This window comes from Eschrichtius robustus, chromosome 14, assembly GCF_028021215.1.
Source record: "Eschrichtius robustus isolate mEscRob2 chromosome 14, mEscRob2.pri, whole genome shotgun sequence".
Lineage (NCBI taxonomy): Eukaryota > Metazoa > Chordata > Mammalia > Artiodactyla > Eschrichtiidae > Eschrichtius > Eschrichtius robustus.
Window position 1 is genome coordinate 11564622 of NC_090837.1, and position 20489 is coordinate 11585110.

At 40.2% G+C, this 20489-nt stretch overlaps 1 protein-coding gene across 2 annotated transcripts in view; it reads left to right on the forward strand.

The window, feature by feature from the left end:
- TAOK3 (TAO kinase 3) overlaps nucleotides 1–16330 on the forward strand; it is a 179483-nt gene extending 163153 nt beyond the window's left edge. For both annotated transcript variants that reach the window (XM_068562825.1, XM_068562826.1), the window contains 4 exons: nucleotides 6370–6609; nucleotides 8136–8348; nucleotides 14344–14526; nucleotides 15553–16330. In XM_068562825.1, the coding sequence (XP_068418926.1) occupies nucleotides 6370–6609; nucleotides 8136–8348; nucleotides 14344–14526; nucleotides 15553–15714 (798 nt within the window). In that variant the 3' untranslated portion in view covers nucleotides 15715–16330. The remainder of the gene's footprint in view (nucleotides 1–6369; nucleotides 6610–8135; nucleotides 8349–14343; nucleotides 14527–15552) is intronic.
- Nucleotides 16331–20489: the final 4159 nt, after the last annotated feature.

Below are 20489 nucleotides of genomic sequence, written 5' to 3' on the forward strand. Positions count from 1 at the left end.
TGCGTGAGGGAAACAAGCCCTTCAGGCACATTTAATGGGAATGTGAATTGGTGTAAGCTTTTTGGAGAGCAGTATTCAAATGGGAGGAAAAAAGGGTGGAGCAAACTAAAATTTATTGAACACATATAATCATGGGCCAGGCTCAGGCTCTATCTGTGTTATCTCATCTTATTGGAAGAGAGAGAAACTAAACATTTTCAAGCCAGGCAGTGAGTGATATGGCTAAAATTCTACTTTACAGAGATTAGCCCAGTTTGGTGGTAATGCACAGATTGATTAGAGCGTGCGTTGTCAATGGGGGCAATATTGCCCCCCCCCCCCCGGGAGGCTGTTAAAAATGGGTTCTTGTGGGGGAGGGGAGTCTTAGGTATTACAATGGCTTGTGCCCCTCTGAAGGGCCATAGTACATGAAAAGCTATACAGTGTATCTGTGGTGTTCACATTTCAGTGGTGAGGATCATCTGGGAAGGGGGAAGTCTAAAAAGGCTCCTGATGGGGACAATAATAGGGGAAAAACAGGTTGAGAAACATCAGTTAGAGGGAAGAAACTAGAAGCAAAGAGATTAGGTGGTAGGAATAGGGTATAGACAAAGATAGTGGTGGTAGCTGGCAAAAGAGAGATGGGTTTTAAACATTTTGAAGTATGAAATAAACAGGACTTGGCATACAGTAGGATATGAGAGAAAAGATGAGGGTAGAATCAAAGTTATTTCTAGGGTTTAAGACTTGGGGAAATGTAGATTTGGGCAGAAACAGAGAAGCTTAGAGAGAGGTATTGATAAGAAACTGATTAATTCAGTACGACACAAGTTGAGTTTGTTAGAAGGCTAAAAAGTCCAAATCATAAGGTCCAATAGCCAGTTGGAAACAAGGTATTTGGGATTCTTTTTCATCTGGCAATTATTATTTTTATTCTAGTGTCATGTATGTGGAAGAAGTCCGAAGCTAAGGGGGCAATTAGTGCCAATAAAAGCTATAGAAGATAATTATTCCCCAAAATGATAGAAACTACATTCATGACTTCATAAGTATCAGGTTCTAACCAATGGAGTGAAGAATAACTAACTATACCAAGGTTTATTTCTTAAGAGTCTAGATTTTTTTCTTTGTTTAGTCTTATTCCAGAGCTGCCTCAGTGAAAATGTTCAAAGGTATTTTTCTTCTATTTACAAAAGTAATAAAAGAACATTGAAAAAAGACAAATGTAGAAAAATACTGAGTAGTGAAAAGTGCTTGATAATCCCATCCCACCCATTTTCTACCCTGAGACAGTCACCATTAATTTGGCAGATATATTTCCTGATTTTTTCAGGTATGCATGTATATACACGAACAGCTTATATATTATATATAACTTTAACTTTACAAAAATAAGATTACATTAGTACCAGTGGGTTTATTTGATTTGCAAGCAATAGAAACAAACTCTGGCTGACGTAGCATGCAAAGGAATTTATTGGAAGGATATGGGGTAGATGACAGAGCTGAAGACCCAAGCTGGAAAAGATGAAGAATCAAGCTGGGAAAGCAGCTTCTGTGACCTAAAGGGCAAGAGCTAATGGACATTCCTCAAGACACTGCCATTTGGATGTACCTCCTCCAACCATGTTTCATCTTTGTATCATTTCTGCTTAAGACTCAAATTCCTAGGAGAGAGAGGACGTGATTGGGTAATGTGCTTATTCCCTTACTCAGTAGTGTCTCTGACTCCAGATAGGGCGGAGTAGCTTCTCAAGCAAAAAGAGGAGCGTGCTGACACAGAAGGGGAGATGGGTACTGAACCTACAAAAATGTCCGCTGTACTGTTTCATAACTCTCTTCTTTTGTATTTTTTTCATTTACTATCTAGGACATATAACTCTGCCTCATTCTTTTTAACCATCAGTAGTATTTGGGGCGGGGCGGTATGGCTATAGAATAATTTATTTAATGAGGTACTTCTCGGTGGATATTTTGTTGAAGTTATGCAATATTACTAACAATGCTACAGAGAACATCTTTGTATACATCTTTTTACATGTATGCAAGTACTTTGTAGGATATAGTATTCTCAGGAGTAGAATTTCTGGGTCAGAGTGTATATACCTAAATTTTTAATAGATATTGCCAAATTGCCCTCTAAGGGTTTATAACTCCCACCAGCAAAGACTACCTATTTTCCTCTACCTTTGCCAAAACTGAGTATTACCAGTCCTTTTCGTTAATGAAAACATTTAAAAGGATCACCATAGGCTGAGTTGAGCCCCTTCTTCTATCATCACTACACACAGATGCTCACTATTTTCTAACCAGTTATACAACTAAGAACTGAAGCTAAGAAAGTATTAAATGTCATACGCTAACAACATCTCCACTTAAATTCTAGTTCTTACTCAGTGTCGGTGGGCATGAACACAAAAATTTTGATTTGAGTCAGATCACTTGCTTTTAAAGAAGTCAATTGAAACTTAAATAGAATTCTTGGATCGTGGTTGGGAAGGGTTTATTAGGGGATACACCCTGGTTCCACATCTTACGCAGGAGGTAGGTTCAAATAATGTGTATGGAAATGTGTTTCTTGGCCATGGTGTACGACCATGGCCGTATGTTGTATGTATGTTTCAACCCTAAGCTCACACCCAGCCTGGCGAGATGCTCACTGTATGTGATGTGGGCGGGGGAACGGGAGCCACATGCCTCTCATCTCACGCTCCCTCCAAGGCATATATACATGGAATGCACTGGTGGGCAGAATCACCTGTACCATGAAATTTGTTTTTGTGTTTTTGCTCAACTCATTTTATTGAATGTGTATAAGCTAGAAGTGCATATGATGTGGCTCTACTGTATATTGTGTCATTTGTACAGATGAAGCAACCATTGCATGGTGTCCAGATAGAGCAGAGGAATATTCTTCAGAATATGGTATTCCAGACTGAAAAAGCATAAAACAAGAAAACATAAGCCATTCATTCGAACATTTTTAGTGGAAAATATTGAAAATCTAAAAACCTGAGTTTTAGCCTCAGTTCTACTTTATAGAAATTATATGATCTTGTGTTAGCCTCTCAATTCCCAAATGCTTTACTATCATATATAAAAGGGGTAAATCCTAACAATTCTTTTTTTTTTAATTAATTAATTAATTAATTAATTTTTGACTGTGCTGGGTCTTCGTTTCTGTACGAGGGCTTTCTCTAGTTGCGGCAAGCGGGGGCCACTCTTCATCGCGGTGCGCGGGCCTCTCACTATCGCGGCCTCTCTTGTTGCGGAGCACAGGCTCCAGACGCGCAGTCTCAGTAGTTGTGGCTCACGGGCCTAGTTGCTCCGCGGCATGTGGGATCTTCCCAGACCAGGGCTCGAACCCGTGTCCCCTGCATTGGCAGGCAGATTCTCAACCACTGTACCACCAGGGAAGCCCCCTAACAATTCTTAACCACTGCATAGGGTTGCAACTAGGATTGAACAAGATATATGAAATCACTTTAAAAATTGAAAGCACATTACACATTATTATGTAGGTACAGCAATGGGCTCTTAATAAGCTGAATAATGTTTTTATCCCATGGTGTAAAATATTATAGGCAGCTTACCAACTTACATCTCAGCAACTCAGATGTATGAATTAAAGGTAATTAATTAAAGGTAATTTCTATTGCAATTGTAATAGAAAAACCATTTCAGTATCATGTTTCTGTCACTTTTTAAATAGTTTATAAAATCTAGATTTGTTATTATATGCCAGATATTCACTTCTGAATACAGAAAAATAATAATGACATTTATATATCCCGAAGCATTTTCTTATGGTCTTTTCTTTCATCTTCACGAGAATGGTAGTTCACAATGTGTACTACTGATATTATCCTCACTTTACACCTGAGGAAACTAAAATGTAGATTTAAAGTCTTGCCCAATGCCATACATAATGAGTCAGGGGAAAAGCTGCAACTGACTCACACCCTGAATTATTTTTCCATTGATTCTCAAACTTTAGTATATATCAGAATTACCTGGGTGGCATATTATGAACTCTGGTTTCTTCCAGGTAATTTTGATGCAGGTATTCTTTGGACAACATCCTGAAGCATTCCATTAAACACAAAGAGAAGCATTCGTTTTCTTCTGAAAGTGTTGTTTGCTTTATATCTTTTTTACCCCCTGTGAGTTTCTGGGCTCTGGACAGCTCAGACTCAGTTTGAAATTCTCCATTTAAGAAAATGTGTGGAATGTATAAATGCCCAATATTGGGACTCCTGGTACTCAAAGGTTGAAAATGATAGAGTGATCTAGGAACAGAATCTTCTGCCATTGAAAGGGCTTTCCTGGGTTTTAGTCTCTGAGAAGAGCTCACCATCCTTTGGTGCCACCTAGGGGCCGGTTAGTAATTTTTAAAAGAAGACATTTGATGGTCCAGGTAAGGAAGGAAAAGAAAAACACGGGAGAGGATTGGGGGAGATGCTCTGGAGATTATGTTTTACTCCTTATAACAAATGAAATGGCATTTATACTTCAGATATTTCCCCACTAGAAAATAAGCCTTGATGGGGGTGTACTTGTTCACTGCCCCATTCTTAGTGCTTAAAACAGTGCCTGACACATAGGAAGTATTCAACAAATGTTGGTTGAATGAATAAATAAATGAATGATTAACAACTTTGCTCCAGTAACAGATGCTGTGCTGTTTAAAGGACTTCTCTCCAAATGGATGGAAGGCTCAAGTATGCAAGATATTCTCAACCATGCCAGTACACAAATGTTACTGATATCTCTATGAAAATGATCTTGCATTTTCTCCCGTAGCGGATGCCATTGGAAAAGAGAGGCACCCTATTGTTCTGATTTAAAGTTCAGCTCAAGGGCTTTCTCCTTTCCTTGCCCTTCTTAACTAGTAGTAATAACACCCTTTTCGGAAATCTTACAGCATAAAATCTTCACCTCTTTTATATCACTTAATCACTTCCAACCTTGCACTTTTTAAAAAAAATTTTACACATAAAACTTATTTCCCTGTATTAATCAAGCTTCTTTTGTTTGCGTGTTACTGAAATTTATTTGAGCTGGCTTAAACCAAAACCAGGGGGTTTGCTACAGAGATATAGGAATGTTTCATAAAACCCAGTAGCAGTCATATAGGTGGACCTACAAGGAGAGCTCAGAACCAGTCAGGAACTTGGGCATCAATATATTCCCTGCACTTCTTTCTTTCTTTTTCGTTCTTCTTGCTCTGAAGCCCAGCTTTCTCTGATCCTCAGCCCTCATAGCAACGGGTGGCTACCACATACGTCGTTTTTATATGCCCCTCAATTCTAGCCCACATGGAGATTAACTGTCCCTGAATCCAAATTCCCAGGAGAGAGATAGATTGATTCAGTTTGCTGTGAGCTGAGGATATACTTCAATAAATGTCTATTACAGTTCCCTGTTAGAGTGTTAGCAAGTTGAGCACCGAGTGATGGCTTAGTAAATATTTTTATGTACCCAGAGCGCACATGGTTCAGATCTTTGATATAGTGCCATTCAGGAAATATTCTTGAACTGGGAAATGAAAAAATTTCACCCAACGTACTCCCTCTTTTTTTTTTTTTTTCTGGTTTCCTTTCTTTCCCCCTTCGATAAAAGAGAGAGAGAGAAAGACATGAGTAAAACTGGGAGGAGCAGAATGATTAGATCTAGAAATGACCAAACAGGCAGTAATGGAAAAGATGAAAGGGGAGAGATCTCATCTGCTTTTTCCCAGTGAGCCCTGGCCTCTGAGATTTTGAAAAATACATAGTTGGCCTACTTCTGATACATGGAAAAACAGGGTGTTTCCCAGAAAAACAGGAACACTGCAGGCATTATCAGTTTAATCCAGCGATTCTCAACTCTGACTGCATATTAGATCCACCTAGAGAACTCTTAAAACTATTGACGTCAGGGTCCCACTCCAGACAGTTATCAGAATTTCAGGTTATAGGACTTAGGCATCTTATGTTTTAAAAGCTTCCTCACATGATTTTAATGGGCAACCAGCCAAGATTGAGAACCACTGGCCTAACTAAAGAGACACTTATTTAGACCCATGCATAACACATCACCTAATTAAGATTCACAGCAGCCCTGTGAGGTAAGAGGGGGTCAGGTAGAATTGCAGTAATCCCATTTTACGGGTAGAGTAGTTGTGGTGGCTGTGAAGCTGCCCAACTTGAAAGTGGTGGATCCACATACAGAACCTCTGTCTCCAGGGATTGTTCATCTAGTCTCATTAAGTCATGCTGCCAAACACTAATGGGCTTAATTAAGAGACAGTTAATAGTGCCATTCCTTGCCATCCCTCACCGAGTGGTGCCTTCCCTCCAGTTTGCCTCCATTCATCTCTCTCCGTATATCTTTTCTTCCTGAATGCAGGAACTAAATAAAAAGAGGACACAGAAGGAGATGGAGCATGCCATGCTGATCCGGCACGACGAGTCCACCCGAGAGCTCGAGTACAGGCAGCTGCACACATTACAGAAACTCCGCATGGATCTGATCCGGCTACAGCACCAGACTGAACTGGAAAACCAGCTGGAGTACAATAAGAGGCGAGAAAGGGAACTGCACAGAAAGCATGTCATGGAACTTCGGCAACAGCCAAAAAACTTAAAGGTGAGAGGAAATTTCCCGATTTATGCTCCAGGACACAGCCAGGTTGGATCAATGGTTCCTACACCTGGATGACTGTCAGAGTCACCTGGGAAACTTCGTAAAATTACAAATCTCAGGACCCCATAGCTACTGAATCAGAATCTCCAGAGTCTGGGTATAACAGACTCCTAAAGAGATGTTGCAGGGCAATATGATCTCTCCATTTCTTCTTTGTATCCATTATGCAATTTCTCTGACCCCTTCATGACCTTCCCTCTCTAAAATTATAACACATGGACTAATAGCAGTCCATGGTTCTAATCCCAGGAAATGAGGAGGTTACCTAACAGTAATGTAGCAGATAAATTGTATCAGTCATGCCAGTCAGATAATTGGTTGTAGCTACCTTGAGTGCTATTCTATTGAGAAAGACTCTAAAGCCACATCCACACTTAGTAAGGAAAAGTATGATTTATTAGTGACATCTGTCCTGGGCATGGGAATTGGTAGTGATATGCCAGACATTTACTATCCCTGCACTAGAAATATGGAACTCCTTTGTCCTGCACTACCTGCAGAGAATTTTAGCTGACTGCTAATTAACAAGCTATATGGACTAAGCCATTGCTATTTGTCAAGGGAGTCACTGTCAATGTTGACAAAGATATAAGGCCAACCTCAACCGCACTGGCCTTCTTCCTCTCTAGCCAGATCCTAACCTGTCTAATCAGTGATCCTTGTCATCAAAACCCCTCCATGTGTTCATGAAATGTACGTGTGACTATCAGGCAACTTGACGGAACGCCTTCTGGGCTTATAATGGTAAACCCCGCCTCATCCTTCCCAAAATGCATAGTTGATATTGCTACATGCGAGTAGTGGAAATGGGTTATGATGTAAAGTATAATCCAGTGTTGCCCTTTACTGATTTTTCAAGGAAACACAGAGCAGTGAGAGATGGCTCATACCTTGCCATCCCCTTTCTTACTTGGAAGTGGAGGAAAACAGTTAAAAGGGGGGTGGGGAGGGGCCACAAACAATAGAAGACACTGAAGATTTTGACTAGGAAACCACTGAAATAATGAGCAAGCTTTTAACATACTAAGCTTCCTAGTATTCCAGGGTCTTCTTAGAGTTATGATCTTGTAACAATTCATTTTTTAAAATCTATTTGTAAATTCAAAACTACTTCTATTCATTTGATATAAAACCAAAGTATTTTAGGGAGGGTGGGAGGGAGGGAGACGCAAGAGGGAAGAGATATGGGAACATATGTATGTGTATAACTGATTCACTTTGTCATAAAGCGGAAACTAACACACCATTGTAAAGCAATTATACTCCAAAGATGCTAAAAAAACCAAAGTATTGATAGAGTTAACACCTGTCTGTGACACATGTATTATTTTCATTATTACTGACTAGTAATGTGGGTCACTGCACCAAAAGACAGTTGGTTTCAGCACCTATATTGTATCATGAGAATGGAAGGCTTTCTGTATTTACTAATGTCTCTTTATTTTCCTTTTGTCACTTCTTCTATACAGGCCATGGAAATGCAAATTAAAAAACAGTTTCAGGACACTTGCAAAGTACAGACCAAACAGTATAAAGCACTCAAGAATCACCAGTTGGAAGTTACTCCAAAGAATGAGCACAAAACAATCTTAAAGACACTGAAAGATGAGCAGACGAGAAAACTTGCCATTTTGGCAGAGCAGTATGAACAGAGTATAAATGAAATGATGGCCTCTCAAGCGGTAAGTGGTTAGGTTCGGTGCCACGGCTTCAAGAGCTTTGGGAATCAAGAAAATTCAAGATCCAGCCTTTTGGTCCCAAGATGATTCTTGCGCACATTTGGGATATTGGTGTTTTTCTGCCCAAAGAACTGAAGGAAATGACGACGCTGAATAAAGCCAAGCCAGAGCGGATACTTGCTGGAGTGTGTCTTATAAGATGGAACTCGAGGAATAACATGCTAAATCAGACCTGTGGCACATAGGGACTTTGAGGGCAAGATGTGATAGATATTGCATGTGATATCATACTCTCATTCATCAAAGATTGCACAACTAATGTCAGGCACAAATGAATAGACACACAGACACATTCATTCAGTAAACTTTTACTAAACATCTATGCTCAGCCCTCTGCTGGGCTCAGAGATAGAGTGATGAGCTAGAGAGACGACAGTGGTCCCTGTCCTCACACTTCTGTCAGTCAAGTAAGGAGGTCAGATAATTAAGCAATAAAAATAAAACATAAAAGTGCTTTGAAGTGGGAGGTGCCAGGGGCTATGGGAGGATGAGTAGGAACAACTAATCTGGTCTAGGGAATGCTTCCCTGCAAGAGCCAAGAAGCATGAAGGAATTTATTGAAGCAAACAGGTTCCATGGAAAAGGGCCTACACACTTTTCCAAAAGATGGATAGTGTACATTTGGGGACTGAAAGAACCTTGATATGAGCCCAAAGTTCAAGGAGGAGGATTGTGGGAGCCCAAAATGGAGAAGTCATAAAGGTCTTGGCAGCCAGGGATGGGAGGTTGCCTGGTAATTCAGTGAAGATTTCACAAGGAGATGAATCTTAAAGGGTAATAGTTGATCAGACAAGCAGAAATGGAAAAGTTATTCCTGGCAGATGATACAGTATATATGAAGACTCAGAGGCCTAAAAGAGGATGGCACGTTTGAGAAACAATGAGTAGTTGATATGGCAGGGGTATAATGGGCAGCTGGTGGATAGTCAGGGGTCAGAGCCTCAAAAGCTGGGAGTGTGGACATTAGTCTATCAGCAATAGAGAGCTGCTTAAGCCTGTTTTAAGAAGGAAAGTGACAGTATCAGATGTGTGCTATAGAAAGATACTGGCAGCGATGTGGCAAATATAGGTAAAGAGACCTGTTAGGAAGCTATTATAATAGTCCAGGAAAAAAAAAAAAATGAAGCCGTGAACTAAGAGAGAACATGCTAATGGAAGTGGTGAGAAGGGAGAGAAGGATTTGATAAATATTTAGGAGGTAGAATAGATAGAACTTAGGGACCAATTTGAGAGGTAGGTTTGGTAACAGTGGAACAGGTCATCATTTTACCAAGATAGAAAAGTGGAAGGAGGGGTGAGTTTGGATGGATGTCTAGAAGATACTTGACTCATTATCTGAGCTCTGTGGGTATCTAGGTAGAGAGGTACAGAGATGGAAATCCGTAGTTCAACAAGGTGTCAGGATTAACTTCAAAAAGTTAGTCATTGTTATATGGGGGCAGTTGTAGCTATTCGGAATACCTGAGATCTCCTACGGATAGGAGATAGTATTAAAGAGGAAGAGGACTCGGGACAGAGTTGTGGGCGTCAACATTTGAGGGCTGAGTAGAAGGTGGACCAAAGAAGATGAATAGCCAGCAATATGGAAGGGGAACCAAAGAGAGTATGTCACAGAAGCCAGAACAAAAGTTTCTAGTTGATGACTTCAAATGTTGCAGAGAGACCATTTGGGCCCAGCAGTGGCTTTGTCCATTGTTTGTCACAGACAGTGGAGTGGTGGAAATGGAAGACATTCTAAGTAGATTGAAAAAGTGATTATAAAGTGAGATAGAAACTGTAAGTGAGACTGCTTTCCCCAGATTCTTGTCAGTGAAAAAAAGGAGAAAGAGAGCTATAGCTAGAGGAAGAGACAGTTAAAAGAGGTCTTCAATTAACTGGGAAAGGCTTAAACACGTCGTTAGCTGAGGATCGGAGCCAATCTATTTCATTCATTCATTCATTCATTCATTCATTCATCCATCCAATAAGTATTTATTGAGTGCCTCTGCTGTGCCCCAGGCATCCAGGAATACTGTGGTGAATAAGACTGTCATCGATAGTGTCTTCATGGAATCTATAGAAGAGTGGAGGAAACAGACGTTGGAGAAGTCTGTGTATAACAGCAGAGCAAGGGCAGTGTGCCCACAGAGTGTAAGCCAAGAGAGCTAGGCTGGTCTGGAGAGTCAGGAAAGGCCTCTCAGACACAGTGATTATTTAAGCTGCAGTGTAGGGAGCACATTCTAGGCAAAAGGACTACATTTGTAAAGATGGGAAAGACCATTGCACTTTTAAAGAGCTCAAAGAAGTCCATTGTGTTTGGAATATAGAGAACGAGGAGGAAACTAACATAAGAATAGGATGAGAGGGGTAAACGGGGACAAGATCATATAGGGGCTTGTAAGCCTTCTTAAGAATTTTGATCTTTATCCTAAAAGCAGTGAGAAGCCATTGAAGAGTATTAAGGAGGAGACTGACATCAAATTTGCATTTTTGAATGATCACTCTGGAGACACGTGGAGAATGGCCTGGGAGTTGACAAGAGTGGGTGTAAGGAGATCATTTATAAGGTCGCTGCCTTTACCTGGGTGTGAGGGGGTGGTGGCCAGACTCGAGAGGGGACAGTCAGGATGAAGCAGAAAGTGACTCAATTTGAGAGCTAGGCAGGAGGTGGGACTAGGAGCATTTAGTAACAGATTGAATGTGGAGAGTGAGATAGTGAGAATGACTCCCAGTCTCTAGTTTGAACAAAATGGTAGATGGTGCCATTTATCTATATGGTAAAAAAGGAATTGGAGATTGGGAAAGTGGGAAGGGAAATACGATTAGTTAATATTAATCATGTTGAGCTTGAGGCTGGGAAACATCCAGATGCAGATACCTCGTGTAGAGTGGATAAGCTAGCCTGGACCTCAGAAGAGAAGTCTGAAATAGAGGTGTAGATGTGGGAGTCATTTGCATAAAGATGGTAATTGAAGCCTTTGGAATAGATGAGATTCCTTAGGAAGGGAAGTTAGAGGGAGAAGAGCGCCCATGACAAAGCCCTGAGGAACACCCACATGTAATGGCCCAATAAGGTAGGGAGTAGCTGGAAAAGGAGAGGAGGGGGGGAAAAACCGAAAGGGTGTGGTGTCTCAGAAAGCAAGAGAGTTCAGGAAGGAAGGGGCAGTCCACGATATCAGATGTTGCTGGGAGGACAGGTAAGATAAGGACCCCTCCAGGGTGGTCATCAGTGACCCTCCTGTGAGCAGTAGACGGGAAGGTGTAGGAACAGAATGAGGAGTGCAGACGGGTTAAAGGTAAGGAGAAGGGGAGAGAGTTGGTAGGGACATAAAGGTGGATGGGATTTTGGTTTTGTTCATGTTTGTATTCTCAGCATCTGCTACAATGCCCGGCATACAACAGGTGCTCCATGAACGTTATATAAGATGCGAGAGAACAGGATCAGGAGTATAGGTTCATGATTGCTCTTGAATAAAAGGAAAGAAATAACCCTTCCTTCTGAGGCAGGGAGGAGATAAAAGTACAGATGATAATTACGGCAGTCCTTTACTGCCCGCTTACCACGTGCCAGGCACTGTTGAATTTTATAAGTGTTATCTCATTTCATTTTTGTGAAACCCCTTTGACCTTTGAAGTAGTTACTTTTTTAACCCTAATTTACCTGTGAGGAGACTGAGGTTTATTGAAGTCAAGTCACTTGCTTAGGGCAAGGGTTGGCAAACTTTTTCTGTAAAGGGGCAGGTGGTAAATATTTTAGGCTTTGTGGACCAACAGAGTCTCTGTCACAACTACTCAACTCGGCTATTGTAGTACAAAAGCAGTCATAGATAATATATAAATGAATGAGTGTGTCTGTGTTCCAGGAAAACTTCATTTACAAAAATAGGCAGCAAGCCAGGTTTGAGCCTTGGTCCGTGGTGTACCAACTCTTGACTTAGAGGGTCACTTAGTGGTACGTAGCTAGTGGTGGAGCTACAATTTGAAGCCTGTTTGGGGAGACCGTGTAAGCCTATATGCCTGGCCACTACTACATTATGCTGCTTCTATCACATCCTTTTCTTGAGTTTAATCCAATAGAGGGAACAGACATGATATTTACCTATACTTTTATAAAACTTTTTAATGGATTTGGTATGTGCAACTTTGGGGGGTGATGAATACCAAATACTGGAATATCCCCTGATTTCTAGACTGGCACTTCTTTAGAGTCAGAGCTGGTACAGAATAACACAGTTGCTGACATTAATAATAGAATGCCAGAAGTAAGAGAAGATGGGGGTGTTTCAGTGGTCTAAATTGCCTGTAGAATGAGCCTCTCACCCACTTGGCCAGGGCTTATAACAATTAACCAAGCCAAGTAGAAAAGAATAGAGTTTCGTTCCCTTTATTGGTCAGAAACCTCCCTTATCAAGAGGAAATCGATAACAATCTCCTTGGGAGCCAGTAATCCCTTCGGCATTTATCTGTGAAGCTGTTGTTGCTGCAGCCTGACTGTTCATTGTGTCTAGTGTCTCTTCTCCCTTCACTTCTCATTGGGAAGTGAGAAGAGCAGCATCCTCTCTAGTGGATTTTAGTGAAAGCTGGTTAGGGTTAATTATTAGAAAGTACCTTGGAAATATGATTCCATTATTTATTTTGTGTTCATTTGACATAGTATATTTCTCCAAAGCACTAAAGAAGACACTATGCAAATAACTTTCTAAAACTATTCTAATAACATTTCAAAAAGTCATAATCAAGATATTAAGAAATGTTATTAATTGTCACAAATTGTACAGAAGAGGGAAGGCAGCGTAAGGTGGAGAATAGGTATCTTGGCAAAGTGGTCTCAACGGAAACATGCAGATGTACTCAGGGTAGACAGAACCGTCTAATTCAAGGGTTCTAATCTCATAGTTCCCAGCTGAACTGAGGGCCTGCTAAATCTAGACCAAACCAAGTCTGGTGGGACAGGAGGGTCTTCATCCCTGAACACAGTCCTGCTAATGGCCCTAAATCTTCAGCTGTGCTCATTGAAAGGCTGGCATTTCTGCTGGCTGGCTTGGTCCATTCCCTACACAGGATCAGTATCCTGGTGTGTAATACAAAGTACAGGTGCCACAGGGAGCAAGGGAAAAACTTTATCTGGATTTCACTGCTTCAAACCAGAATACGCCCCGTTAAGATTATCAAGGCTACCTTCTGTGGGGAAGAAATTTTGAACCACTTGAGTTTTAGATGGCTGGCCATAAGGATAAAGTATAGCCAACGTTATAGGGACCAACTTTACGTGCTAGGAGCGTAATGGTACTGTGGTATTCCTCAAATGCTATGGAGATTAGACTCATTTTTTTTTAGAGCTAAGGATATCTAAATGTACAATAGTTTGGGGGTTAAAGATATCTAAATATGGAAATGGTTAGTCAAAATAATGATAACACTGGCTATTTACTGACCCTTTGGTATACATCAGGAACTATGCCTGGGATTTTATATGAATTCTTTCATTTAATCCTCACACCAGTCTTAGACAATAGGAACTATTATTGTTATTTTCTTGAGATGAAGAAAATGAGACTTGGAGATGTTAAGTAACTTGCCAAGGTAACACACCTAAGTGAATGGTGGGGCTGGAATTCCAGCTCAGGAGTCTGCCTCCAAAGCCCACAGGCTTAATTACTGGAGTGTGGAGCCTTCCTGACTCCTGCTAATGTGGTTTTAAGAAAACCAGGTTTCTTTAAGAAAAGAATGTTTTTGTTTTCTTAAGAAAGAATGTTTTAAGAAAAGGAAGTGTTTTTAGAACTTTGTAGCCCATTGGGCAGAATGTACTATTTTTGATTCCTAACTCTGAAGGTACCCCCCACCGGGCATCTGTTTTTCTGAGAGACCTGTTTCAGTCCAAACAAGGAAGCCTCTTCCAGTAGTCACCAAGTTCTGTAAGCTAGGAGCGAATCACACTGTATGTCTTCTGTACCCGCAGTTACGGCTAGATGAGGCTCAAGAAGCAGAATGCCAGGCCTTGAGGCTACAGCTCCAGCAAGAAATGGAGCTGCTCAATGCCTACCAGAGCAAAATCAAGATGCAGACAGAGGCACAACATGAACGTGAGCTCCAGAAGCTAGAGCAGAGGGTGTCTCTGCGCAGAGCACATCTTGAGCAGAAGGTATGAGCGTGTTGTCAAGGGTCCTGTACCGCTGGGTAGAGGACGGGCGTGGCTCTGCCTGTGTACCGGGCGATTTAACAAAGGCGCTGTTCCCCTCGTACCTGCTTTGATACTCCTGGTGCCCCTGAGAGGTAGGCGTAGTCCCCATTCCACAGGCAGGACCCTGAGGCTCAAAAGGCTTAATTAAGTTACTTGCATAAATCTGATCCCACAGCCTAAGTTCTCTCTATTACTCTGCTCGGAAACCTTCCACCTTCACAGCCTGAGGACTGACACCGGTTACTGGGTAGTTGATTTGACATATGAAAGGTACTGTGAGTTGATAGCGTGGCCACTAAATGTCATGAGGAAGCCAAATACAGATTTGGTTTTTATTCTCAGCTATTTCTAAACCAAAAGAAATCACGAGCAGAGCTCTTTAAAAAAAATTTAAATGAAGAGAGGCTGATATTGCCACACATAATAAATGATATCAGAATTGAAATATTCATTGCTTTAGAGATTGCTGAGGAATATGAAGTAGAAAAGAGGTCATAAAGCGTCTCAAAGCTGTTAAGCATGTATTTGCTTAACCAGTTATTCATGCTTTCTTCTGGTAGTTCCCAGAGATCAACGTGAGAGACTGTTTTCCCAGATCCTGCTCTAGAACTAAATTGCTAATGACCCAGGGGGCTTTGGGCTCTCTCTGGGAAAGCAGCACAACTTAATTGTGCTCGAGTGTCTTTTAGCTTCTCCCGAGCCATCTCCTGCTGAGACAGGACAGCGACCTAGATTGGCCCAGCTGCTTGGCTTGCTAGAATGGCAGTGCTGGCCCCAGGTGGCCCCAAACATTTTTATTCTTGTGAGAAAGTTTTAAATGTGATGGATCAGACACACAACATTTATCACAGGACTCTCCCAGCCTGCCCCAGACTAGTTTACTCTTAGTTCCTCCATGTTTGTGTGTCATCTGTGTGCATGTATGTGTATATATATGCCTGTTGGGAACTCCTTTCCATTAAGAACTGTTCATTGTGCTTATTTCAGATTGAAGAAGAGCTGGCTGCCCTTCAGAAGGAACGCAGCGAGAGAATAAAGTACCTATTGGAAAGGCAAGAGCGAGAGATTGAAACTTTTGACATGGAGAGCCTCAGAATGGGATTTGGGAATTTGGTTACATTAGATTTTCCTAAGGAGGACTATAGATGAGATTAAATTTTTTTGCCATTTACAAAAAAAAAAAAAAAGAAAGAAAGAAAACAAAAAAATTCAGACCCTGCAAAACCACATTCCCCATTTTAACGGGCGTTGCTCTCACTCTCTCTCTCTCTTACTCTTACTGACATCGTGTCGGACTAGTGCCTGTTTATTCTTACTCCATCAGGGGCCCCCTTCCTCCCCCCTCCCGTGTCAATTTTCAGTGCTGGCCGAAACCTGGCCATCTCTTCTATTCATAGTACACGTCACAGTATCGATGTGATTCAAAATGTTTCAGTGAAAACTTTGGAGACAGTTTTAACAAAACCAGTAAACCAACAACAACAAAAAAGTGGATGTATATTGCTTTAAGCAATCACTCATTACCACCAATCTGTGAAAGTAAAGCAAAAAAATAATAATAATAATAATAATAAATGCCAAGGGGGAGAGAGACACAATATCCGCAGCCTTACACCTTAACTAGCTGCTGCATTATTTTATTTTATTTTATTTTTTTGGTATTTATTCATCAGGAATTAAAAAAAAACAAAGTTTTATTAAAGATTGAAAATTTGATACATTTTACAGAAACTAATTGTGATGTACATATCAGTGGTGACATATTAATACTTTTTTGGGGAATAGGGGGTGGGTGGGGTGAAGAGATCTTGTGATTTTTAAGAACCTGCTGGCAAGAGTTTAACTTGTCTTGAGCATATTCTGATTGTATCATAATCATTTTCTGCTGTTGCAGAGGATGTGAATACACTTAAGGAGCTCACAGAATCCCAGTAGCACAAATTGGGCTTTGGCAAATCGTGTATTTTGTGTATAGAAGGAATTTAAGGAGAGGTATTACTTATTTTCATATTGTATTTTAACTGTTTCTCTGATCAAATTTTTTTACTCCCTCCTCCCAGTCCTCCCCACCTCCCTCCTTTTCCAATTCAGTATTTGGAGTTCAACACTGTCTCTCAATCAGATCATCTTGATCTTTTTTCTTTATTTCCCTGCCCCTCCCTACGTCCCATATCTTGGTCATAAATATTGCATTATTCACACTTTCAAACTGTGTATTTTCTTACAATAAAAAATGATGAAAAAAAAAAGGCTTTACTTCTTTTGCATGCACTTTAAAAAACAAAACATTTTTCAGGTTCCAAGGAAGAGCATGATAACTGTCAGAGCTTTTAATTATATTTGTAAATAAAAGTGTTCATCACATTGCCTTGCTGTGTTATTGTAGCAGGAAGTTTCCCTTCTAGGTTCATCAGCTCCTAATGCAGAGGGAGAGCTGCCCTCCAGAAGCTGTTCTCCATGGCCCCTCAAGAAGAGCCATTCACGATTTTCAGGTAAAGCTGTGTCTTCCAAGTTCTTCTGCAGGGCTGAAGATGGGGTTGCACTGTCTGAAGTGGTCAACTGCACCTTTTTACCCTTAAGAACAGAAGAAGGCACATGTGTGCACATGCACGTGCACACACACACGTGCACACAAGTGCACCCACAATGTGCCAGTCCTAGGACCATGTATTGCTGAGAGAAGTGAGGTACCTTAAAGAGAAGCAGGCTATGAAGAAGACATTATAACCAAATATTTGAAATGATCCTACTGTAATAGTAGATTCCCCCACCCCTCATAGCTTTTATTAGAATAGCTTTATGTACGTGACAATGAGGTAGTAAAATCTGTAACTTCTAGGAAACGGTTTTGGGGTCAAGACAATCTCAGTAAGATCTCATTCTCTTAGGGTTCTGAGTCCTAGTCATTGAAAATTGATCTCTAGCATGATGACTTGAAGATCACAGTTGAATTCTACAGGATATTCAGTCATCACAGACAAATGTGATGAGTCATGTTCACTGTGATAGACTAGCCCAGAGAGGTATACTTCAGAACTCACAAAATGATTATCAACACGGGCTAACCCCAACCGTAAAGGCTTTAGTAATTAACACCCAGTTTCCTGAGCAGCTTAGGTCATTAAAGCTTCCATATTAGGTACATCAGAAAGTAATATTGGAAAGGGCTGGAAAGGACTCATAATTATCCATGAAAAATAGATAACCTTTATTGCATTATGCTTACCATGTGATTGATAGAACTCTACACTAAGCATTTTGTAGATGAGGAAATAAGCTCAGACCAGGGTAAATGGAGGGAGTGGAGTCTGAATCGAGACCTGTCCGATTTCTGAACCCACACCTAAGAATAGTCACACTGCCACTCAAAAGGACATTAAATCATCAGTAAGAAAAACTTCTTGTAGTTTATTTCATACATTTCTGTCTGTAGTGAAAACTGTCTAGCTAGCTTGTGTAAAGGCCTTACGTTTGTGAGATTATAGGTGCTGATCTTGATAAAAGTTCCCTGTCCACAAGTTTGTCAGTGATGTGTCCAAGGTAGAGTTATCAGAAGAAACGTGGGTCTGTGCTCCTGACACCTGGTACAGACTAAGTCTTCCAACTCCTTCTAGTACTTGAGGCAGTGAGAATAGACAGGGACCAGAATAGTCGCAGGGAGAGAACAGGTGTAAAAGAAGTACTGGGACGGGAGCAGAGAGCCATTGTCTGGTATTATTCCAGCATATACAAAACTCCCCTGAGTTAAAAGAATTGTTATAGGTTTGTCAAAAATATTATAACGGCTGCTTACCTTTGATTTGCAACTATTCATTCAATGAATATTTACTGCGTATCTTATATGTCAGGTACAATGCCAGATGCTTAAGCTCTGTCAGTGTATCTCAAACAGGTGAAGATCCTCACCCTAATGGAGCTTACGTTAGAGGTAGGAGGAAAATGGTAACACACAATAATTATAATTTTAAATGATCTTACATGGTAATAAGTGCTATAGATAAAGGAAAAAGGAAAAGAGTAAGGGGGGTCAGAAGTGCCAGGATCAGCATACATTCAGCTCATTCGTTCAGGAAGTATTTATTGAGCATCTACTGTGTCTGGGGATGTAGTAGTAAGGAAGATGGATAGGGTCACTACTCTGCTGAAACTCATGGTTTAAATCTCCACAGAAAGAGATGTAAAGAAGCAGTGGACTAATTTAATCAACAGTGGGCAAAGACAAGCCATTACAATGCAAATGCTGGGTGCAACCAGGAGTTTAAAGGAACTGAAACAATTACAGTCATAGGGAACATCAGAGAATACTTACCAGTGATGTCTAATTAACAGTAAAAATGTACTTACTGAATTTACCACTGACTGTAAATATTTGATTAAATATTGAAAAAAGTATTCCTGGGCAACTGGAAACGTGCCCATGTAAGAATTTGGTATACCTCCCTGATTTTAATTTAGCAATAAATTTTGCCATAGAAATGATAAAACATAAAAAAATGTTTTGTTGTTCTAGTTTGGCATAGCTGTGTGTTTTTCTTGCTGATTACAACTAAAAAGTAGACAAAAATGCAAAAGCAACTATCTGAGGATACTGAGAAATAAAAGCAGGTGGATTGTGGAGAAGCAACCTAGACGAGGAATGAAGGCAAGATAAAACCCTTCTCAGATGAAGAAAAATTAAGAGAATTCATTGCCACCAGACTTAATGTACAAGAAATGCTAAAGGAAGTTCCTCATACTGAAGGGAAATGATACTTGAAGGAAACTTGGATCTCTGGGAATGAAGGAAGAGCAACAAATGGTAAATATCTAGATAAATATAAAGTTTTCCCTCTTATAGTCTTTAAAATACATTGAGATATATATATATATATATATATATATATATATATATATATACACACTTTGTTGAAAGCAATAAATATAACATTGTCTGGGGAAGGTTTCACTGTATGTAAATACAATCCATATGACAAGTATAACTTAAAGGTTGGGGGTTAAAGGACCCATATGGTTGCCATGCTTCTGCATTTTACATGAAGTGATACAATTCTTATTTTAAGCAGACCATGAAAAATTAGTTATGTATATTTTTAACTCCTAGAACAACTTACCAAAAAGAAAATGCAAAGAAGTAATAGCCAAAAATCTAGGTCATGAATTAAAATATTCAAATAATCCAAAAGAAGGCAGTAAAGGGAGAACAGAGATACAAAGAAAAAGAGGGACAAACAGAAAACAAAATGGTAGACCTAAATCCCACCATATCAATAATTACATTAAATATTTACAGAGTGGATAAAAAAGACTATATACTGCCTGTGAGAGACAGACTAAATATAAAGACACATAAGTTGTAATTACAGTCATCCCTCATTATCTACAAGGCATTGGTTCCAGGACCCCTGTAGATACCAAAACCTATGAATGTTCAAGTCCCTTATATAAAATAGTGTAGTATTTGCATACAACCACACATCTATCCATATACTTTTTTTTTAACATCTTTATTGGAGTATAATTGCCCCACAATGCCGTGCCTGTCTCCGCTGCACAACAAAGTGAATCGGCCACATATATACATATATCCCCTTATCCCCTCCCTCTTGCATCTCCCTCCCACCCTCCCTGTCCCACCCCTCTAGGTGGTCACAAAGCACCAAGCTGATCTCCCTGTGCTATGCAGCTGCTTCCCACTAGCTAGCTATTTTACATTTGCTGGTGTATATATGTCAGTGCTACTCTCTCACTTTGTCCCTATCCATATACTTTGAATCATTTCTAGATCACTTCTAATACCTAATACAATGTAAATGCTATGTAAACAGTTATCAGCACATGGCAAATTCAAGTTTTGCTTTTTGGAACTTTATGGAATTGTTTTTAAAGTATTTTCAACCTGCAGTTGGTTGAATCTGCGTATGCAG